The 24406-nt window shown below is 31.8% G+C and overlaps 3 protein-coding genes and 2 long non-coding RNA genes across 6 annotated transcripts in view; 3 read left to right on the top strand and 2 right to left on the bottom strand.

Annotated features, from left to right (window-relative positions):
• Nucleotides 1-1097: 1097 nt before the first annotated feature.
• Nucleotides 1098-8532, top strand: LOC126864941 (succinate dehydrogenase [ubiquinone] flavoprotein subunit, mitochondrial). Its single transcript, XM_050616879.1, has 10 exons — nt 1098-1341; nt 2950-3376; nt 5119-5517; nt 5596-5764; nt 6163-6329; nt 6450-6676; nt 6754-6898; nt 6989-7293; nt 7369-7468; nt 7593-8532. Exons 1-9 carry the CDS (start codon nt 1282-1284, stop codon nt 7453-7455), a joined length of 1986 nt encoding a protein of 661 aa, XP_050472836.1. The 5' UTR covers nt 1098-1281; the 3' UTR covers nt 7456-7468; nt 7593-8532.
• LOC126864948 (uncharacterized) lies at nt 3433-4903 on the bottom strand. Its single transcript, XM_050616888.1, has 3 exons — nt 4301-4903; nt 3797-4196; nt 3433-3717 (listed from the first exon to the last, which is right to left on the bottom strand). The coding sequence occupies exons 1-3, from the start codon at nt 4435-4437 to the stop codon at nt 3604-3606; spliced, it is 651 nt and encodes a 216-aa protein (XP_050472845.1). The 5' UTR covers nt 4438-4903; the 3' UTR covers nt 3433-3603.
• A 164-nt stretch (nt 8533-8696) lies between the features above and the next one.
• The window catches only part of LOC126864944 (protein pinocchio), a 52265-nt gene continuing 36555 nt past the window's right edge, over nt 8697-24406 (bottom strand). For both annotated transcript variants that reach the window (XM_050616883.1, XM_050616884.1), the window contains exons 3-6: nt 19666-19741; nt 14021-14152; nt 11942-12071; nt 8697-10953 (exon numbers count right to left, since the gene is read on the bottom strand). In XM_050616883.1, coding sequence (XP_050472840.1) covers nt 10843-10953; nt 11942-12071; nt 14021-14152; nt 19666-19741 — 449 coding nt within the window. In that variant the 3' untranslated portion in view covers nt 8697-10842. The remainder of the gene's footprint in view (nt 10954-11941; nt 12072-14020; nt 14153-19665; nt 19742-24406) is intronic.
• Nucleotides 12078-14183, top strand: LOC126864949 (uncharacterized). Its single transcript, XR_007689391.1, has 2 exons — nt 12078-13421; nt 14003-14183. It is a non-coding gene; the product is annotated as an uncharacterized LOC126864949 (long non-coding RNA).
• Nucleotides 19748-23461, top strand: LOC126864950 (uncharacterized). The gene is made up of 2 exons (XR_007689392.1): nt 19748-22432; nt 22521-23461. It is a non-coding gene; the product is annotated as an uncharacterized LOC126864950 (long non-coding RNA).

The raw sequence follows: 24406 nt of genomic DNA, 5'->3' as shown, positions 1-24406 counted from the left end.
ACAAATAGATCGTATCTGTAGAACTCATATATATTTAAGCATGAACAATGAATACTTACACTAGCTATATATGAATCAGTGCAAGCTAATTTGTTTCGTAAACCGTACTCCTACATTCCTACACTTACCAACACTTGATCAGCTATTGTATTGGTAACATCTGACTAAGGTACCTGTATGTGTGACACCATGTGACACCCCACTATACGATATAAGATTTACCTATGTATATAGAGACGAGCCTACAAAGAATCAACCAATAGGGAAACGAAACGTGCGCCATACCGCTAACCCCGGAGTACGACAAATCTTTCTCATTTTTTTTTCTTTCTCCCCGTACTACAGGAAATAAAGTTCGGTTAAGCATAGGCACCGTTAGCAGCTGTGTTAACAACCTCATAAAGCGTGAGAATTTTTGCGAAATCAATGGCTGTGGAATTCGAAACACAAACAATCATAGATTCTGAAGTTTTCTGAAACATCGTAGTACACGTGTACATTTTGAAACCAACTTAGTATGATCGATATTTCACCAAGCAATGAATGGCCAAATTTAAATTTAAAAAAACAACGGCTATATACAAATATGAATAAACTTACCTCTCTATTGTTAAAGTTCTGTAACTCTCACTAGCATTTTTAATTTATATCGATGCCTACTTGTAATGATTTATTGATAGAGTTTGAATTATTTAGATTTTTTAGTTTAATATTCATTCCTTAGAGCACAGGTAAATGATGTACATTACACAGATTATATCGAGTTACTTTCCCTTTAGAACCCACGCACTCGTATAGCTACATAATTCAAAATACCGTTAACACCCCATCGTATGTAAAGTGAAATGAGAACCGCTTGATTTCTTTCGCGGTATCGTTTAATTTTCCCGCCTACGGTTAACTATTATTTGTGACGTTAACTTCGAAATTTCGAAAGACGAAGGATTAATATTAAAACAATTATACTTTAAAAATGCTAAAAACAGACAAAGTGTATGAATGAAAAACAATGAAATTGAAGCAAAAAATTAGCGAGCACCTCACAAACGAGGTTATCTCGTGACGATAGGATTGGCAGCACTGATATTCGTCAGGAAGCTTCCGCCAGTAGTCGGTACTCAACCGACTTGTACACTTCACGTCGCCGTGCGAGAAGTGCGGGAGTGAAGTTAACAAATATTAGCATTTGCACGGTGAATCCGAATCGCGCATTCGATAAAGAGGTGCGCGTGTTATTGTTAATAATAACATTTTCACCTGAGCAAGTGACATTATACCGAGATGAGCGGTCTTTTGAAGCTATCGTCTTTACTGGCGAGAAATCCTCCCACAACGACGTTGGTAAGCCGATTTTCGTTAAGTTATGTAATTTTTAATCTAACAATGATATACCTGCTATATAATACTCGGCGTTGATCAATTACGTAAGTTTACTAACATGTCTTAACGAATACCTGCATCGATTCTCTCGCAAAATATTTTTCGTTATAAACATCAGTCTTTTAAAATTGTCTAAAAGTCATGAATAAATAAATACTGGAAACACGCTGATTAAAATAATAGTGATTTGAATAAATTCAAGCTAGACAGGAGAACGTTTAGCAAACAATTCTAACGTCGAATGTCTTTTCTTACCGCACTTCTTTCATTTCGTACGCGCCACCCCACAATAGCCGGCCTACTCAATAATCATGATTTTCACTGCAAAGTAGGTAACAACGATTCTAATTTCCGTTATCTTCACTAAACAAATATTTTTTTGTCTATTCTTCACTTTAATATTGACCTTAAATACGTGACAATGAAAAAAATTGCTGTATCTTATTTTAGAAGTTTAATTATAATTGCGGATAAACACCGGCACGGGAAACTGACATTAGCGCGAAATTACACTCTTTAAATATCATTTCATTAACCATTAATTCATTAACTTTACCATCTTCGAATTTCTTTTTTTATATTCATCATACTATATTAATCGGAAATAAAAGCGTAATAAATCTGTTTTAGATAATTACTTGGTTTTCATTCTATTAATTTGTTTTGTATTAAATATTCGATTTTATAACCACTAGCCATTTTTTCAACATGACTTTAGTATGATTAAAAGTGTATAAAATTGAAATTTAAATGCAGTATATCTAGTATAGGACAAAAAACTTATCGCCAACATATCATTTCTCTTAGTCTCCATATGGTAAATGATGTTCATCGAGTAATACATAGTTCTATTCTATGGCCTCATTGTGAAAATATTTTCAATTCGATAAGGATAATTACATTCCGGTATATAACAACCTTTTAATCATTTATATGATACATTCAATAAATAATAGCCCATTAATATATTTCAGTACATTTCGATAAAATTGCACGAAACGCAATTAACCTTGTTTATGATACAGGACAATCACGCGTCTTAATTAATTACATAATTTTACATATCATTATTATATTTCTATCGCAATACTAGCAAACTATTGTTATCACAACAAATTTTTAAAAATTATTGTAAATTAGGTTTATTTTTATGTATCTTTAAAAAAATTTGTCAAGATGTAGTCTTATTACGAAAAATATTACTCGAGATTAAATCTTCGGTCAGATATCGTTGATGTTGCAATGCCATTAAAAATCAGTATATCACGAGTGACATGTTACGTATTAAAGTACGGTTAAATCATTTATTAAATCGAATTGCGTTTTGTAACGATTTAAACAGTGTCACCTTACATTTTTCAATTCAGTTTCTAAAACTGTTTCGTGTTTTATAAATAGAATATTGATGCAATGTGATTATGCTATATATATGTATAAGTCTATGCATACATATACTTGCTATATACAGACACTATAGATATAAGATTCAGTCATGATTTTGTATAATTATCACATGTGATATCTATTTATCCTAACCAATCTTTTTATCATGCTTTCATGTTATTTCAGAACAAATTTGGATTACTGGTCATTACAAATCGCAAACTTCATTATACCCCAGATGGCAAGGCTGCAAAAATCTCAGACAATGTTTCTAAGCATTATCCATTAGTAGATCATACTTATGATGCTGTTGTTGTGGGTGCTGGTGGAGCAGGATTGCGTGCAGCTTATGGCTTGGTCGCTGAAGGATTCAAGACAGCAGTCATTACTAAACTATTTCCTACAAGGTCACATACTGTTGCTGCTCAAGGAGGTATCAATGCTGCTTTGGGTAATATGGAGGAAGATAACTGGCAGTGGCACATGTATGACACAGTTAAGGGATCTGACTGGTTGGGTGATCAGGATGCTATTCATTATATGACACGTGAAGCACCAAAGGCAGTCATTGAATTGGAGAATTGTGGCATGCCTTTCAGTCGAACTTCAGATGGTAATATTGTTTATAAAATATAGGCAGCATTGTATGTTTTATATAAAAAGTAAATGTATCATTTTAAGTTTTGCACGGATCATAAATATATTTTAATACAAATGAAAAATTTTATTATATATGAAAAATTTGAGTCTTCTTAATAATAAGTTACACAATGAGAAAAGTTATCAAAACATCAATTAGTTATAAATACCATCACATTTATATAACTGATTGTATTGTATTTATGAACTCATATCCGACATATCTTCACTTGTATTTGTGGCTGTTGTACCAGAAGAGATCGATTCATTATCTGATTCAGTATTACTTTTACTCTTAATAGATTTTTTTGGTTCCTATAATTAAAGACCTATACTATTCATACTGTCTAAGAGATAAAAGGTTTTAGTTAATTTAATCAAATAAAGTATTAACCTTTTTCTTTCTTTCTCTCTTGCCAGTTTTTTCTTGTTTTTGTGTATCTTCATTCTTTGGTTGTTCTGTATTTGTATTAACGACATTATTTATGTTTTCAATCTTTTGTTGATTTTGCTTTTTATTTTTAATATTCATAGCTGCCTTTATATATGGTTGTTTTTCTTCAAAAGGCATTTTTTTCCATCTTTCACCAGCTATCTGGAATATTTTTGTACTTCTGACACCAGTAAGATTCTGTAAATGTAATTTTTTTTTATTGATAAGCAAAAATAGATTTTTTATATGCTTAATTACTTGTCTGAAGTCCTGAACAAAATTTATGAAAGCATTTGAACTTATCCATTGTTTAGAATTCTTACATGGTGAGCGAGAACGAGAATGGGTTCTTTGATTTGAACTATACAAATATTAAATATAGACAGTAATTGTTTATATAATGATAATTAATTAATCAATTTATAACAAATGAGTCATAAAAATATCTAAAAGTGTACAAATTACTTATTTGACTTCAGTCTATAATTTGATTCAGATTCTTTTATTTTTTGAATCTGGTTATCTGTTTTATACTCTTTGTCTTTGCGATTCTTTTCAGCATATCCATTATAATTTTGCTTCTGTTTTATATTTTTATCCATAGTTGAAATCCATATAATTCATAATTTTTCAATGTTTATAATAACACCTAAGCATTTTTTACTCACGAACCTGTTATTCTGAAGACGTAGGTATTATTACTACCAAAATTTATAACTATCAAAAACAGTATTGATAAGAATTTATAATTGACATTTAAAAATAACAAATCACATTTTACGGTTGCCATGTATCATAGTTGGAAGCGATATAGTGTGGTCGTAAATTAAAACGTAAAACATTAAACGGTGATATCGATTGATCTAGCCGCACTCAGGGCCGTATGCATTCTGTGACCAGGGTTGCCAGAGAATTCTCTACCGCCAACATACCTACTTGAAAGGAAGAAATAATTCTGAGTTGTTATTATACAGCCCTGAACAAGGGTCACCCACAATTCGAGCTCCTTATCTCCCCTTAAATATCTCAATTTATGACCTCATTATGTCATTTTCAGCTGATACCTAGGTATTGTTGTACTCTTACTAGTAATGTGAATATGCTTATTTGTTGTATAGTTTCAATTTTAAAGTGATATTTGTAATGATAAAAGATAAATTTATAGATAAAATATTCCATAAATTTATAGAATAATCAGAATTATTAATCACAAAAAGGCAACCTTATTATGTATATGCAGTATTAAAATAAAAATTTTTCTGAAATAATCATTCTTATTTTAGGCAAAATATATCAACGTGCTTTTGGTGGACAATCCCTGAAATTTGGGAAAGGTGGTCAAGCTCACAGATGTTGCTGCGTAGCAGACAGAACAGGTCATTCTCTACTTCATACATTATATGGTCAATCATTAAGCTATGAGTGCAACTATTTTGTCGAATACTTCGCCCTGGATTTACTAATGGAGGATGGAGAGTGCAGAGGTGTGATTGCTCTTTCTTTGGAGGACGGTACACTCCATCGTTTTCATGCTAAAAACACAGTACTAGCAACTGGAGGCTATGGTCGTGCATATTTTTCTTGCACATCTGCTCATACATGCACTGGTGATGGCACTGCAATGATATCTAGAGCCAATTTGCCAAATCAGGACTTGGAATTCGTGCAATTCCATCCTACTGGTACAAAATAATGTGTAAACATTGATTTGATTTCTATATTCGTTTATGATATATTTATAACATTATTTCTTATTTTAGGAATATATGGAGCTGGTTGCCTCATTACAGAAGGCAGTCGTGGTGAAGGAGGCTATCTCGTTAATAGTGAAGGTGAAAGGTTTATGGAACGTTATGCTCCAGTCGCGAAAGATTTAGCCTCTAGGGACGTTGTATCTAGGTCTATGACTATAGAAATCCGGGAAGGCAGGTAAGTCATATAAATATACACATACATATATAGATTATTCTGAAATCATACAAAAAGTGGAAATACATAATTTCTTTGAGGCGAAATAAATGGAAAATTCTTTTACTATCTGCACTGAATATCATTATATGATCTATTACTGTTTATATTAAACATTTAAGTAATTTCTCTACTAAGTAATCATACAATCTTAAAAATCCTTGTGATAAAAACAGATAAAAACTAGATTTTAGTCAAAGTTTATTATAAACATAAAATTTATATTTATTTATATTGATTTATTTTATTTCATCGCTAAAAATTTAGATACACTAACTGCATAATTTTTTGATAGCTTATAAAAGAGTTATATGAGATTAACGATGGTTTATTTATCAATATGACTTAATTTTATTTAGAGGCGTTGGTCCAGAGAAAGATCATATCTATTTGCAACTCCATCATTTACCTCCTGAACAGTTAGCAGCCAGGCTACCTGGTATTTCAGAAACAGCAATGATATTTGCTGGAGTTGATGTAACAAGAGAACCTATTCCTGTTATACCTACGGTACACTATAATATGGGTATGTACCCAGTTTTTTTTTTAAATTTCGATCCTAAAAGGAAGATACATTATTAAATGTTAAAAGTAATGTAAGCCTATTAGATAACAATTTCATACTATTAAAAATTTAATTATATAGGAGGAATACCTACAAACTACAGAGGTCAGGTTCTAACAAGAAAAAATGACGAGGATACAGTTGTGCCTGGACTATATGCCTGTGGAGAAGCAGCTTGCGCATCTGTTCATGGTGCCAATCGTCTTGGTGCAAATTCATTATTAGATTTAGTTGTGTTTGGTCGTGCTTGTGCTAAAACAATCGCAGCGGAAAATAAGCCAGGAGAAGCTATTGGTCCTCTGAAACCTGTTAGTAATATGTTTTTGCAATGATTATCGATTAGTATAATGCAAAAACCGATTATTGTGATTAATATATATTTTAGAATGCTGGAGAAGAAAGTGTAGCAAATTTGGATTGGGTTAGAAATGCAAATGGCAGTATTTCTACGGCAGAATTGAGATTAAGCATGCAGAAAACTATGCAAACCCATGCAGCCGTGTTCAGAACAGCTGAAACATTACAAGAAGGTAGAAATTCAATTGAAAATTTAATTTAGAATTGTTGTAGAAATATTGTAAATAGCGATTTAAAGCTAAAATATTTTTTAATTCTATTAGGCTGTCAGAAGATGTCTGCTTTATACAACAAGTTGAGCGATTTGAAGGTGTCGGACAAATCTATGATCTGGAATTCTGATCTTGTAGAGTCTCTTGAATTACAAAACTTAATGATCAATGCTATGCAAACAATAGTAGCTGCGGAAAATAGGAAAGAAAGTCGCGGGGCTCATGCACGTGAAGATTTTAGAAATAGAATCGATGAATACGATTATAGTAAACCGATAGGGAACCAGGAGCCCAAATCACTGGATCAACATTGGCGAAAACACACACTTACAAAAATCAACCCCCGAACAGGCGAAGTAAATATCGAATTATATACGAATTATATTCACTTTCTTTTTGAATAGCTTACTAAATTAAACTAAATTTTTCAGGTATCTATTGAGTTCAGACCAGTCATAGATAATACTCTAGATAAACAAGAATGTGCGACGGTTCCACCTGCAATTCGTTCCTACTAGAATTCTGTTCGAAGTAATATAATTTTAATTATATTTTAATTTTAAATATAATTTTAGCCTGTCCTAGTCTTTTAATGAAATTTGTTCATGGTCATATATTGTAAAATTGTCCGTACAATTGTTTAATTTTTGTACAGGACGGAACGATCGACAAGAAGAAGTTACCAATATCCTATCATTACAATGCAGCAACTTTATTTATTATTGCACGTGAACCATGTCGTACACCAAAGTGTAATTCTTGTCAATACTTGCACGCGTTGCAAGCAAGATTAGTTGTCCTTGTAGGATAATGGTGCTGAGATTCTCTTTATTATTTCAAAGAAGAGTTTGACCGATCTCTTAGCAAATCAGTGCTGCGTTTATGTAAACTAAATAGTAAAATATTTTAGCGTGATTTAGGCAGCAAATAATTTCACGCACAGATTTTTTAAGGAGCAACGTTGCCCTTACCTCTATGCAGTCTTTTCAGTATTTGTCTCTTTGTGTAATTCTCAGTCGGAATAATGTCTTTTTCTACCGAATAGTTTTGCAAATTGTACCCAATAATATTAAGAGCTATATAATGGAGATATTTTGTACGATAATTTATGAGTTAATATTCTCTAAAAATTGTACAGCAAAAGTATGCCACTTTCAATGCGGCTATATACTTAAAGTTCACAGATCAATATAGAAACAGTCTTAATTAAAGAGTAATAACTAGACTTAATGCGTTTGTGATCAAAACTTCCCAGTATTTGATATTTGATAGTAAAATTCATTCTTTTCTGATATAGCACAATTTTGTCCGTGTTTCTAGTTTAGAGTGCTTATTTCAGTACTTATTTCAGCATTCAACATATAGTATGGTTTGTATCTTCTTTGATGATCAATCTGTTTTTACTTTGGCTATTACAGTAGTGTATTATTTTTATCGTACTATATATTTCATGAAATATACAAATAAGTAATCTTGAAATAAGAAAGTGCATAAACAGAATAATGTACTTTGATATAATTCAACATGAGTGGATATGCTACACAGCATAATAAAAATGTACATAAAATTGTCAATAAAAGAGAAACCTTCGCATACTCCTTTTTATTCACTATATTATTTTGATTAAAAATTATTCTGCTGCGTAAATTATGCGTGTCTTGTATATGTAAAATTTTACTTTTCATATGTATGATTATTGTGTTGTATATATATGTCTTGTGTTATTTATTGTTATTTTGTGTTTATAAATAACACCAACTTTTTTTGACGAATATCGTTTATTAAACCCATAATAATAATTTTAATGTTTTGGTCATAAATAAGAATTTTATTGATTAAATAAAAATTGCTACCAAACGTTTTTTCTAAAGCATTAAACTAAAGCCTGCAGCTAGGCTAATACTTCAGAAAATGTTCACGAGTTATAGTTTAATATAAATGAGCATGGACTTGATGAACATGTTCTCACATACGAAATATTACACTGTCAAGAAATATACAGATATGTTCAGAAATGAATCGTGCATAAATTATACAATTATTTCACGAAAATTAATATTAAAAACATTTCGGTGAACGGTTTAAGAAATGAATGAAATGGTATAAATTCAATAAAATTATTGGCACCAACATAAATGCTTCTCTTTGATCGTTTTTTTCATATAAGCTACATATACATTATTTAGCTAAAACGGAGTAGAAACATATTATTACGTGGAAAATAGTAGAGAGTGACGTATGATTTAGCTACTTTTAACTTGACAAATCTAAAATCGTATTTTACAATAAAATTGTTGTACATATGGTTATTTAAAGTCGGAAATTTTTCCATTGGAAACGCGGTATATTTTTAACTCATAAAAAGAAGTTTAATTCACGTTTACTAGCTTTCTATATTGATTGATTTTTTCGCAGTTCTGCTTCTTAGATTAATTTTTGTGTTTCTTGGCACTTAGCACCAACATTTAAGAGTGCAATCGCAAATGAAGACGTATTATATTTAGTATAATATACCGAAGTTTCTATGTCTCTATGAAATCAATCTTTTACCACTCTGTACGTATTTCCATCGTATACAATAGAAAGCTTCCATTTATAATTTAATGGTATAGGTCTATGATGTTAGATTGATGTGAGGTTATGGATTCGGTTAATTAATTTTGTCTGAAGTTAATACGTCTTCAAATTTTAGTTAAACTCTTCTTGCGCGTTATATTGCAAGTTCCTCTTAATTATCAAGCAATTATTTGAATATAATGTATGTTGTTTTCGAAAAAGATATAGTTTACCCAGCTTTCAATTAAAATTTAACTCCTAATTTTGATTCCGTAAATCTAATAATAAATACATATGCCATTCTTTCAGATATTAATCTTCTCGTTTCATATCTTTTAAACTACACTGATCCAAGATACTATCTTTTTACAAATTGATCTAATAACAGAAATTCATTTTGCTTTATAATCTCGTAAAATGGTACTTAAACCTCGAAAGTTGTGTTTTCGAGACCAAATTTACAGTAGCTAATAAAGAAAAGTCTAAAGTGTAATTTTTCGTCACAAACTAAGCGTGAAAATACTTATTGCAGATTCGTAAAACCGTAATACACACGCATGCGCGCGCATTTTGGAACTACTTATTCACGCTCTACTACCATTTTGGATAAGTATTTTCTCGCTACTTTTGCCAAAATATAGCAGCATTTCATTGTAGTGAAAGATATATAAAAACTTATGTACTGAATTCAAACAACGTTGCACCAATATTTATCGATTAACGAGGATATCCGCTAACCGACCGCTATCAACGAAATGTAATTACAGCCCTGATTAATTCTTCTAAAAGCACACAGCTGTATCAATTTGTCGGTCAATTGTTTCTGAGAGGCGAAATCATTTTAACTATTAATTCAATTAAAGTTTCAGCGGCTAATACATATTCCCAATGAAATGCGATTCAAAATTTCTAGTAATACAAAGAGATCGAACGTGGTATTGTATCATATTTCTTGATCTATCAAGAAGCAATCGTCAGCAGCGAAAATTCCACGCAGTAGTTCTTCGCCTTTTTAAACCCAAATGTTTCTTGAATTCACGATGACGATGAAGATGGTGATCTTTGCTTAAGCTCTCAGAAGATTCTTCGCTAATCGACCATTCATGGTAATGCATCATCAAACATGAAGCCATGGAAGAAGAACGGGTTTCATTGTTCGATGTTGTCCGTTCCGTTCTCGCTCCTCAGGAACATAATGTATCATTTATACATCCAAAATCCACATTCACACATTTCCGACTCGCACAATGGTGGTGGGGTGACGCTATATGAATGGTGATGGATTAAGTCTTGTGCATGGTTGACGGTACACGACGACGTCTTTCTATGCATTTGCTGCTGAACATCGTTCACGATGTGGCTCGTAGTTTTTCCAACGCGGGCACCAATGGCTCCTCGATGGAAGGACCGCAACTTAATCCACATTCACCAATCCATCTTGCTTTACCACTGGCGTGCGACTGTAAAATAAAAAATTTATTTTTCTATATTCTTGATTCATTCATTTTATTATACTATAATGATCTATAATAGATGAACATTTTACTTAGTCGCAGAAAGACAAATGTGCTATGTCGTTGCATGCATGGTATTTTTCGAATTATAGCTATATATTATAATAAATTATAGCTATATGTTATAAATTATAACTATATATACCTATATAATTCTTTTTACGACAGACAGTTACGCCATTTTTAATATACCGATATCAATTGCAATTTCATTAGTCCTAATTGTTCATAGAAAGTTACAATATAATTTATAGAACTTGTATACTTCCTGATAAAAAATATCATAGTTCTTCTATTTTTAAAATATCTATTTCTTTAGAAACTCATTTTTTGTACTGAAAATTATATATTTATTATAAAATTTTGTATATTCTTTATTTATGTAGCTATTTACATCATGTTCATTTTTCGTTATATTCTTATATGCAATTTCTTGATCTTCATTTATTGATTAAAAAAGGAGCTAAAAAAGCTTTATTGCTTAAGCTCAGCATTTATCGACTGCTTCGTATAACTAACATTTAGAACTTATCGCGAACAAGGCAGTCGTTAATATGACCTTCATGGTAACACGAGGCTGTTATAGATGTCATGCGCAAAATCGATAAGAGTACAACTACTCGTTTTACAGCTAATATTGAACATCTGATTAAAACATAAAAATTGATTTTATTATTCTATAATATTCTATATTTTGCTTTTTTCTATTTTAATTCTTTGTCGGGACACACCTAACATTATTAAATATGCATATAGTTTTGAAGCTGATGACAAATTGCATATAATTATCATTAATTTCATTGTGCTCGGATTAAAAATAAGTTTATTTATTTTTCTAAAAGCAGATTTGCATTTCTTATTTCTGCGCTAATGAGTCCTCATTTTACGGCGTTTATAAGGTATATTATAGTTAAGAGAAGAAATAGATATATACCATAGTAAGATCGCGTTTCCACGAGGTGCGACAACGTCCGTCACAGAGTGGACACGGCCGCTGAAGGGAATAGCCACCGCATTCGCTGCAGTCCAGAGAGACATGTTCTTCGCTCCACGAAACCCCACATCTATAAATAAAAAACGTCTTTGATGAAAGAGTTTATGATGCTTTAGACTTACGAAAGAAGGATCAATTTCTTTGGTATCTATAACGTGGAAAAATATAATATCATAAAATAGAAATAATCTGCTTGTCCTCTTTCTGTTAATCAAAATATTAAAAATTATTATTTTATTATCAAATGTATGTTACGTTAATCGAAAAAAGTAACTCGACTGGATAATATAGTCTCTTGATATCTTATTTCTATAATTATAAAATCATAAGGTGGAAGTAATTGTAAATCCAATAGGTTATGAAAATGTCTTAAGTTCAATCTCAGTGCACTGCATCGCGCAAGCTCTTGAGTACGTACGTATAAGAATACGTAAGTTACATATATATTTCTAAATGTATATAAACTAGATATTAAATTGTCCCAGAAGTTTCTTTCGTTTTATAAGGAAATAATAGATGCACAACATTTTTTGTTCTATTGCAACAAAATGAATTATACAGAATTCGATAAAATAATATAAAATAAAAAATGTTGTGTGTGTATTTCCTTATAAAACGGAAAAAACTTTTGGGACAACCTAATATTTATTATACGTTTAAGGTAAATGTACGACACTTTGAATATACGTGAAATTTAAAAAGATTGTATATATTTTTTTAAGGAATATCTAATTTTTAGGACAGGTACATCTTTAAAAGTAATAAAGTTTAAAAAAACGACAATAAAATTGAAAAATTTCTAGAATTTTACAAAGTCGCAGCAAGATTTTCAACCAAATCAATCATTTTGAATCATTCACACCAAAGTACCAGTGACGTAATAATCAGATTGGAACAATGGATTTCAAGAATGACGGAGTTTAAATCGGATTTCTTCATGGCATTTGATGCGTCTAATACGCAACCAACGTCTAAAACATATTTAATCATCGCGACTCCGGATCATGTCGGATTCTATTACCGACCTATTATTATCGACTCGACGTCAAGACAAGAGTTCAACTTTGCTTAGCCAATTACAAACCGTTCTCAGGATCCTTGCTGTTCGCGCTAATACATACAAGCATATGTTAATGTACATATAAAGCGCGGTCTTAATCACTCTCAATACTTGATCGTCAAGCGAAACAACAGAAATAGCGCATACAGAATGATTTTAAGACGATTGCAGAAGTCAATAGCCTAACGAGAGTGTGTAATTCCTAGCTTGTATTAAAAATTATACGAAGAAGAACACAGTCAGGTGCATTATTTCTGATAGCTTCTACTCTTGAGCTAACTACAACATTTATCAATTTCTCTCGTTTAACATGGAGACGTGTAGTGCGACTGTATATATTACTTTTGACGTAACAGATAAGTAACTATCAAATTTCATACACCATTTTCGTGCTATTGTCGACATGTGCGCTTGACGCAACCTACAATTTTAGTGTATTTTTAGTGTATCTTTTAATGAATTATGGATTAAATTTTGATTTGTAAAATTTCAATATATCTAAGTTGGATACAAAGCAGTTTGCCTTTTATATCTTTAAATTTTTGTATTTTAATGTATTTTGGAAATACCTATTCTTTAGAAATTTAGAACATCCTTATGCTTCAAGTTTTGATGATGGAGAAGTATTTACTATTAAAATCTATTTCTGAGTAATTCAATCTATCACAGTTTTATAATGAAATCTTAAATTTTAGATGAAAATTTATCATCAAATGTAGATATGAAAAAGTTTTGAGTTAATTTGTATTTCATAAAAACTTGGAGTTTGATGAGACTTTTTTTAATTACTCTGTTATAACGTGCATATAACGAGAAAAATAATAAAAATAAAGAAGAAAATAATTTTTTTTAACGAAAATTTCTTATTTCTTATTTATTAATTATAATTGGAGCAGAATTAGTTTAAATATGCAACTTTGCACAACAAATTTGTAATTTAGAACGGAATGGAAACTTACGTGAAGCAGGAGTTCAGTTGAGCACGAAGTTCCTCAATCGTAAGGATCGTGTCTTGATACTGAGGATGAGATCCTTGGAGGCCATCGTCGACGCTCCCGCATGAACTATGGCAGGATAAGGAGATATTGCTTCTAAAGAAACAAAATAAATGCAGATCTTTAATATGGAGTGCATCGGTTTCCTTATTAATGTGTATATACTTCATTTAATTTAAACTATAGCTATTATATTTATTATAAATATAGTTATCAAAATGATCGAACGTTTATTGCTTTTTTCAAATATGTAATTTCCTTTCAGACCATTTTTATATTTTAATTACACTTTTAAACAATCCGCACGAAATAAGTTAGATAATCACAATTATATAATCACTCTTTTATCCTGGTACCAATAAACGGCTTTACATAACGAAGGAAAGAATTTCAACAAATTTTTGCACTATTAAATAGGAAAAATAGACAGTATATGCAGAAGGAAATCTTTTCTGTTAAAAGCATTTTCAATACCATATTCTTCCTATTGAAAAATACACGGAATTTACAACATGGCACAATTTATCAAACGACCATAGGCAAATTAGATTTTTTAAATTAAAATAGACTGTCAAATATGATTCAACTAGATCGAAAGGCTGTTCTTGAAGATATTCGTACGTTAAACCCGGAAGGTGTCACGTTAAAGTTATTTTTTCTTGCAAGTTTTTACCGACCGTTAGGATGTTCACTACTCACGTCAATCGATAATCGGCATACTTTACATAAGCCTCGTTCGAAAGTGTTTGCCTTTCTGACTGTCAGTTGAAATATATGACCACTACTTATAATGAATATAGCAATTAATTATAAACTAGGATACCAAATAAAGGCTAATTCAATTTTTCTTCGCAAGATTTTACACTTAACATTTTGTCAATTAAAGTACAAACTTGTTCACAGGATTCTGTGAACAGTGTTCTTTAACCGTTTGAGTCGCAAGCAGCGCGATCGCGCTGTTTAGATTTTGTGTCGAAAAGTCCCAGTACAATTGAACGTTACGGACGACTTCTTCTCAATAATTTTTATTGAACAAAACTTGAAATATTTATAAACTAATAGTACGCATATATAATAATATAGATGTATTTCATAAAAATAAGAAATATGACGAGCGCTATTGCGCCGTTTGTTTCTCTACGCAATCGATTAAGACAAGCGCTATCGCGCTGTTCGGGTTTCTTCGACCCTGTTATTTTAAAGATCCCTGGGACTCAAACAATTAATCATCCAATTTAGTAAAAGAAAAAGAATGAATTAATAGATAACGAAAATTGTTTCATATATCGATCAGTAGGCGATTGAACAAAAGTATCAGCTGAAATCTTCCATCCTGCTTATCGTGTTTTGAGTGTTCGTCTACCTAAATCATGATCATGTGATAATTCTGAACATTCGAGAAAATGGAAAATTGGTGGAACAGGAAAGAAGTAGGAAGAAGGATAATTCACTAAGTATGGATGCATATATATATATATATATATATATATATATATATATATATATATATATATATATATATATATATATATATATATATATATATATATATATATATATATATATATATATATATATGTATGTTAACATATGCAGCATGGAAATAAGGAAGAAAAACGTTCCTTTCACGTGATAGTAACGTGGACGAGCGCGTAATAAACGTTCGTGTAAGTTTATGCGCATATGAGAAAGAATGACGTGCAAATCTCGGAATCGGTAAATCGAGCTCTACTGTTTTTCTTTTCTACTACGAACTCATATGGGCTCTAACACTTCAGAATCTTTCAAGGAATCCAGGAGAAGAAAATAAGATGAGAACTGGATAAAACTAGAAAACAGTTGTTTGCATTTTATGCAAAGATTGGTTGCAATATTGGGATGACTCGTTTGAATATAGGTCATGTTTCTGGCGTCAAGTGACGTATAAGAGTCACTCACATGAAATTATGGTTGATCAAGAATAAATGAATTTAATTAATTTTGAAAATGATGTAAATACCCGTTATCATTTAATAAAAAGAGTAACTATGTAATAAAAACTTAAATTATTGTTTTTGGTATACCTAAGGTTTATGCTAAAAATATTCATACGTTTTTAAATGCAGTAAAATATAAAGAATAAAATGTATGTTAAGATCAAATATTATTTTTTTCTTATGTTCTTTATAAAATGTGTGAACCATTTATCTTTTTATCAACTTATACGAATCTTAAAACAATAGATATGTAGTCATTTTACGGCACTAATCGTGTAAATATAAACCAGTATAATCAATAAGATGAATTGATAAGAATATAAGATAAAAATGTACGAGATACAAACGTTCTATAATTTAGAAATTATTACTTTCTTAATTTACGTTTAGCAATAATAATTTTTGTGCTATAATGTTCTGATTCAGATTTTTCCTACCGAAATTAGATTTTAATTTATCACGTATACATTTCAAACGTACTTAGGCTAACAAATTTTTGTTAATTTACATACAAAGCAATTATGGAAATGTAGTCATTTGATTCCATCCCAATCATGAAATATCTTCATTAACTTGAATATTACGCTAATGTATCGACGGGGGTTTCCCGTAAATTTTTTTTTCTTATCTTCCTTGCACTGGCGCGACGATCTAAGACGTCAGATTAATCTATTGACTTACGCTGCAAACTTCGTTCTGTTCACTTTTCTTTCGAGGCTATTGCGTTCAGAGAGACCAACACAAACAAAATCATCTCGTATCATCGACTGTTCTTTGAACAGTGTACAAAAACGTGAAACGAACTTCCATATGCAGCTCACTCGTTAAACGGGAATCAACGTGGCTGTGTAGGCTGATGGATCAAACGTCTCTCTCTCTCTCTCTCTCTCACTCTTTCCCTCTCTCTCTTGCGCAGCAATTTCGAGAATTTCCGGCTGGCGCCAAGTATTAATTAATTGCGACGAAACTAAGTAATACACTGTGAAGTACTTTATGGTATATACCATGTGGATACAAGTCTTATGAACTTCTGAACAAAACGATGCACGAAGTTAAGTTAAAGCGTTTAATGTCATGAGTTAAAATAGTTATAGTGGTAACCTTAACAAATTTTAAATTGAATTTATAAGGACGTTGCAACCGAGTGCTTGGTTAGAGAATTCTTGAGTTGGATCATTTACGCGCAGATATCATTTCTTTTAATTTACTTTACCTTACTACCTTTTGAAATGTTTTCGGAAAACAGTTTGCCAATTACATTTCGTTTGGCATTATTTAATCTATCATCGAAATCCCACCAAAATATTCATATTTTCAACGCGAGATCCAAAACATAAAGAATTCACATTCGACCCAAATAATTTAATTGCTGCTTGAAAAAGTAGTCGTGTCTCACAAGCAAATCAGATCCGGATCCGAATGTCGGTCGAGGTTTCTCTCCCTGTATACTCCGTATACTCGAATAATCCGTCAATAACGGTCTTTCGAAATTCCTACAGCATGCATTTGAATCAGCAATTTGGACATGAAAATAAATTAAAAAATTTAGAAAAATGGTAAATATAAAAGAGAAAGAGGAGAAGAGAAAATACTATTCATTTTATCGACACGCTGTTCGATCAATTTTTCCTAAACATTTAAAATTCTACTTTGAAACACTTTTAACATTCATAAATTTTCTGGTATATTTATAAGTTGCTAGTATGTTTCCTTACTTAATATAAATAATCTGTATCAACATTCATAGGAATCCCACGATAAAATGTTTTTCAATAGAGGACTGATTTTGATCTTCTTCTTGTCTAGATAACCCAGTCAAGGTTTCCTGATACTATTGGTAATAAAGTTTTCAATTTGGTTCCTTACTTTCTTCTACAAACTGTCGTTGCATATAATCCTCCCACGTCTCATTTTCTGAACCTAATCTATCCCTTGATATTAAATTTACACGACGGTAGAAGATCAATATAACAAAAAGATAAATAACTAAATTTGCAAAGTCCGTTATAGAGAACAAAAGAATTAGATCTTTATAGAATCAGACATAAGATTGTTCAAATCGTTCAGAAATAACAAAACAATGCATAGCACACGTGACTTTTTACGTTTACCGCAGCTTATCGTAAGGCATGCACGAAAGCTAAATGTCAGAAAATATATTTTACTTCTAGACATCCAAACGATAAACTGCGACGATTTGTACGAAACTATGCAATACTTTACTAGCCTCGAAATAAAACGCAGTAGAACAATAGTATCGGTTCAAATCTAGCGTCTATTACGAGTGATCCGACAATTTCCTTTGCTAAAGTTGTCCTTCGTGGTTTCCTAGTACAGTAGCGTAACAGGTACAGATGTCGTGGGCACGCCGTCGCATTATGCAAAAACGAGAGAGAGACAGAGAGAGACAGAGAGAGATGCGATTTCTACGAATAACATACCGCTAACAACAATAATTCCGTAAACCGATTCTCTTACTGATTCTGCTGTTTTTAACGTAGCAATGTATGTGTAAATACAGCATGTTCGGTTTAGATACATTTTGGCTACTTTTTTTTGAGATATTAAGAATACAAACAAATTTTGCATATGATATTTAGTAGAATATTCAAATTTGTATTAAATTCATATTTATAAAAAGTTATGAAGATACGTGTGAAAAACGTAAAACGAAGTTGTATATGGTATTGTCATCCCTGTCGGTTTTGTATAGCACGAATGACATTTTTCGAATTTGTCCTGAAGTTATGACACAACAAATGTTTCTTGTTCGAAGTTGTACGAATTTCACTTTCTTTTTAATAGTGAATTACATTATGATATAGTAAATATCCTATACCTCTTACAGCGATCATATTATCACATAGGAATTTCGCCTTGATAAACTTACGTATTCCCTATAATTATATCTGAGGTACTTGAAAACTCTTTCCTTTATTTTCAAATCACTACGAGAAAAGAAAAAGCTTTCAATAAGCAAAAATATATTCATATGCCTCAAATACGTTGTGTATTTATATTCAACCTTGAATAAATAGATTATTATTCAAATTTATATTTCACAAATATTTTCGAGTGCACCGTGATATATATATATATATATATATATATATATATATATATATATATATATATATATATATATATATACCCAATAAATTAACATCGATAAAGGTATGTAGTTTCATTCAAAAACGACAGATTGATGTTAAAAATATTTATAAGGGAAGAATTATGTGAATATATTTAAACTGCATATGTATTGTATAGGCACATATCATTCGGTGGAAATCAGAAGCATTATTGGTTGCTTCGCTATGGCTGATTCACCAAAAAATTGACAATGGTAAAAAATAGATCGATTGAATAAATGAGACCACAAAGAAATTCGTTTTAGAAATATCGGTTTCCGCTTCTATGGGTTACGATATCGCGATGCGTAACTTAGATTAGAAAAGATTTAGAACCAGACGAACAAATACAAAAACCTTATATTCCCCATTTTTTTCAACTTATCAGCAATTGTTCTGTCTAAATAAATGAATTGCATATAAACATATTTGTCTCTCCTACACTTTGCCCAATTCTGTTTATCATAAAATACGATGAACAAAATATCGTAAAGCAACTCACCCGTGGCGAGAAAGACTCTCAGTAGCTGGTTGCACGGATGTGGTTACAGACATGTTGTTATTTTGATGCGTTACAACTGCAATAGAAAGAGAATCCGCATTAATTGGCATGTACTCAAGGGAGTAATCAAGGACGTGAAAGAAAAGAATCCCCGAGAGAATTCCACAATATGTAAACAAGGCTCGCTGGAAATCCGTTGATAGGAAAGGAAAGGTCTTCAAGTTGACGAACGAATATAGTATGTGGAACACACGAACGCGAATTGCGAAGGACATCCACGATAAGTTTCACCGTCGATCTTTCACCTTGGCACGAAATAGCCACTTTTACTTTCCCCGTGAGAAAAGAAAGCCAAACGATCGCAGTACACGCTCTGAATCCTTTATTTTGACCAATCCGAGTTTCCACGACGTAATAGATTATGTAATTTGTTTTACAGCTATATTTCCTTACACGGAAACAATTTCTTTGCCAATAGAGCAGTGAAGGTATCGCATACGGTATAGGATATGTTGACGGTTTACGAAACTAAAATTTAAAACTATAGAGAAATTAAGTATATGCATATATGAATAAATAGCAACGTGAGAATAATTTTGGTGGTACAATAGAAGTCAAAATAATGTAAAGAAAATTTAAAATACTTTAAAGAATAATTTGATGTATTTTGTGCCATTCTGTCTTTGCTTCAGAATGTACCATGTTAAAAGTCGTTATATTATGCGATAAAAAATCAATGTAGGAAGGACTTTATAACGGCAATAATTCTAAAATAAGATCGCAGTATGGATACAAGGTCATGAGGGAATGCCAAGGATTTTATCATTGACACACTGACAATGCGTGATGGATTTCATTATCAAACAGCCACGCATGTGCCTTGATTTATTCTTAGAAAAGAAAAGCAAGGTAAGAAAATTGGTAACTTATTTGATGCCACTAAAATAAAACCGATGATTTCCCTTTAAATAATCATTTCTGACATATTTTACTTTGGTAATACTCTTAAGTCCAACTCAAAACTCGCTCGAAATAAAACGTTGACTTCATTACACGATTATTTCACTGTCTTGGTCATGAATACTTTTACCACACGCGGGAAACACGTATTTACATCTGAATGAAAGTCATTACAAGTCATTTCAAAATTAATTATCCGTTTCGTTATACGATACCTATTTCACAATTACAAATTGAACCTTTCGATTGTGCAAAATACCACGTCACACGTGGCATATGCGTACTGTTTGAGTTTTATTATGAAAAACTTTCACGTGTATCAGTCAAAAACATGTGTTTAACTCTGCTATTAACAAAAATAATTGTTAAATAAAAGGATGTTATATCTATTAGTAGTAACACCGATATTATTGTTTTTTCATAATACATATAAGATAATTACTATAAATAAATATAATTTATACGTGTGGCTTATACAAATGGTTTCTTCATTAAAATTCGAATATTGAAGGTCCTATTTTCGATACGTGGTGTTGGATCAAAGTACTTTCATGCAGAAAATTCCGTCGTGGCTTAAATTTCCAATGAAACGTAAATATGACGTAGTAGGGAATATACCCGTGAACCGAACGATTACGCGATAAAATAATGACGTAGTATGTAATCGAATTATTTATGACGTATTTTGTTACAACAATATCATGACGCATTAAATACAACTTCTTTGGTTACGGACGTTACGTTTGAGATTTTTAATTCTTCATAAATTCATTTTATACGTTGACTATAAGTAAATTGCAAATATTTACGAAGTTTCAATCGTTACAACAATGGAAAAAGTTCTTAAAAACGTACGTTTAAAATACAGTTCTAGAGATATTAATATGTACGTGTATCTTCGCAAAAATTGCAGAGGATTATCTTAAAATTTCTAGGAAAACTTTACATAAATATCTAAAACGATTTGGAAACTTCACGTGCGTGACCCACGCATCCCAACGCGGTTTCCATAAATTCTCGATTATTCGACATAGGGAAACTTCGAAAAGTCACGGTGGCAGGCTGACGAAATGAGTTAAAACATCGCCGTGAATGAAAATCCAACCACTTTGCCGCCTTTTACTCTTTTCACGTGACGAGCCTCTAAGATTAGTTTTTGCTTTCACCTCTTTCAGGCCATTAGTTTAGAGTTATGTTAGAGGAAAACAGGGTTTGCGAACTGCTGCCAGGTATCCCGAGATGCAGCCGAGGCACCATTCCATGTGATCATGTATTTTTATTCTATCGGTAGACCAGAATAGAAGAGCCTTAAGAAAGAGGTGTGCAAGTAATGGCAGTATGGATACTATGCGGCTACCAAAGTAGTCTGAGGTCGTTGGCTACGTTCGAACTCGAATGCGTCCTCGAGTACGAAGCCAATTCTGTTTGACCCTTTGTGCTATTTTATGTAATTAAAACATCAAACTGCTAAATTAAATTTTCTAACATATTATATGTTATGCATAATGTTTTGGTGCATAATGCTCATGATTATTCATTTCAACAAAAAGGATAAAAAGCTTTTCTCGTTTTACACATTCTCACGTTTTATTTGTTTCATTTCGAAAATGTTCTTTCGTTCATTCTTCATATTTCTTTCTCCTACGTTGTTTGAAGGAAACACGTACCCAGTAGTATGTATGTACGTCAGAGGCGGAAGCGGATGTATGTTTTACGTGGTATGCTGCTGTTCTTCACTTCTTTCACAAGTGCGCAAAGGGCTAACCTAAGTGCGTGAGTCGTGAAGGGCTTTTCACCCTCGTTATCCGTGGCTGCGTATATAGTGACTCAAGACGATTCCATTCGAAATAACGCTCGAACTAACGAAGATAAGATCTGTCGAGCAACAATATAAGCAATCTTTCTTTATTTTTATTGGTTTAATTTACTTTAGAATAATTTATTTTATTCTCTCATTATTTAAATAAAATTCATCAAATCGATAGTTGTATAGTTGCTTATTGAATATTTTTTGCGAACAAAATTCTTTGTTAAATGTTGACTTGAATCTCCCGTTTAGTTTTGATCTTTCTACAACTCAAAGTCGTCAGAATTATTTTCTTTTGCGTATTTCCTGATAATTCTACAAAAAATAGTTAATTAAAACAATTATTAAAAATTATTGAAATAATTGCTCTTCGATCAAATCTTTTCTCATTGACTTTATCTTACGATTACACAATTTTGCATCATTACAATATAGATGTACTGTATCGATACTAAATATGCCTTTTTTATCTCTATCGAATGAAACGTAAACAAAATTTATCAAATTATAAGAGACGTAGCATCAATTTTGTGAATATTCGTCAGCTTTTGTGAAATTATTCATAATTAATTGAGGAAAAGCCATTATCTCCTATTGTCACTAATCGATGTTTTATTTAGAACAGCACTTGTCTCCAGACACCTTACACGTTCGCGTTCCGGCGAGGGGTTGAAACGAGGCCAACAACCCTCGAGGTCGTGACTGTCTCTCGGGATGCAAGGGGAGGGAGACTGAATTCGAGATATCGATCGACCTCGTCGACTACTGTGGCTAAACTCCCACGCGGATGCGTGGCTACGGAGCGAATGCGGAATCAGGTCGTTTCAACTACGATATACAGAACGGAAATACATGTTTATACACGAAGTTTAATTGATATATCTTCATTTTACGATATTCTGTTTGAAAACAGAACATGGCAAAAAAGTTTTGTTTATCGATTGCATATGTCGCATGTTTAATCAATGGAAAAATATTAATGTAATAGTCTTTAACATGTATCTAAATATATGTTATATTGTACAAAGATCATTGAATTAAAATGATTTGTTAACAATGAATAAGTTAACCAATCAACTTTCGTAATCACGAGAACAGATGATGAACGGATAGCTATATACAGATAATAATTATGTGAAATGAAACACGTTGTGTCCACGTTGATCGCGTGACAAGAAAATAATTGAAACTACATTGACTTTATATAATTGCAACGTTTGAATTGTTGCAAAGTGGCAACATTGCAAGGACCCTTCGGTTGCATAATATTCGAACAGTGCACAAAGAGATAGAAAGATACAGTTTTCTTCTTCAATTAAACACTAAATACGGTAACGGAATCAAAATTTTCCCTGGTAAGAGAGATCATATTACAAACATCATGGCTCCCAACAAGGAATTAATATAAGAAAAATGTAAGTTACAGCCTTTGCAAATATTTATTAAAGTGAAAACAGAAAACTTAATTGTATTTTAAGATATTTTACGATAGGAAAACCGGACAATGTGATCTTCGTGAAATTCTAGGTAGAGCAGATTTTATGAGAAATAATGAGTAAAAGTCACTTTGAACTACATATATAAATTTGAACCACGAATTTAATTGTCCCTATGTTCAGTAAATCAAAAATATGACTTGTAATAACCCGGAAAATTTTACTAGAAATTTTTTTTTTAAGGAATAAGAGCAATACTGCCAAACGCAAAGTTAGCCCTCCTTGTATTACCGCATTTTACGTTTTTAAAACAGCCAATGAAATGTATGAAACGACTTTGTATGAACGAAATGGTCAGGAATGTAACGAAGCGTTAACAGGATTGAGAAATTAAAATTCCACCTCTGGAATTCGCCGTCACTGGTGTAACGGGTTTCCAGCGAGCCTTTGCACAAACAAACGAACTAAGTAACATGGAGGTATGACCTCGTTCATCGTCCATCGACAATTCTTCGCAAAATTAACCACTCACCCGAGT

This window comes from Bombus huntii, chromosome 4, assembly GCF_024542735.1.
Source record: "Bombus huntii isolate Logan2020A chromosome 4, iyBomHunt1.1, whole genome shotgun sequence".
Classification (NCBI taxonomy): Eukaryota; Metazoa; Arthropoda; class Insecta; order Hymenoptera; family Apidae; genus Bombus; species Bombus huntii.
The sequence above is the reverse complement of the archived record's forward strand: the minus strand, read 5'-3'. Positions and strand labels throughout refer to the sequence as shown.

What these genes read in the sequence shown, in the direction of transcription:
- LOC126864941 (XM_050616879.1), top strand. Translation starts at nt 1,282, where the DNA reads ATGAGCGGTCTTTTGAAGCTATCGTCTTTACTGGCGAGAAATCCTCCC. An exon ending in CTATTGGTCCTCTGAAACCT is followed by an intron (nt 6,677 to 6,753) that starts GTTAGTAATATG and finishes TATATATTTTAG; the next exon opens with AATGCTGGAGAAGAAAGTGT. An exon ending in TCAACCCCCGAACAGGCGAA is followed by an intron (nt 7,294 to 7,368) that starts GTAAATATCGAA and finishes TAAATTTTTCAG; the next exon opens with GTATCTATTGAGTTCAGACC.
- LOC126864948 (XM_050616888.1), bottom strand. Translation starts at nt 4,437, where the DNA reads ATGGATAAAAATATAAAACAGAAGCAAAATTATAATGGATATGCTGAA. An exon ending in TATAGACTGAAGTCAAATAA is followed by an intron (nt 4,197 to 4,300) that starts GTAATTTGTACA and finishes ATATTTGTATAG; the next exon opens with TTCAAATCAAAGAACCCATT. An exon ending in AGAGAGAAAGAAAGAAAAAG is followed by an intron (nt 3,718 to 3,796) that starts GTTAATACTTTA and finishes CTTTAATTATAG; the next exon opens with GAACCAAAAAAATCTATTAA.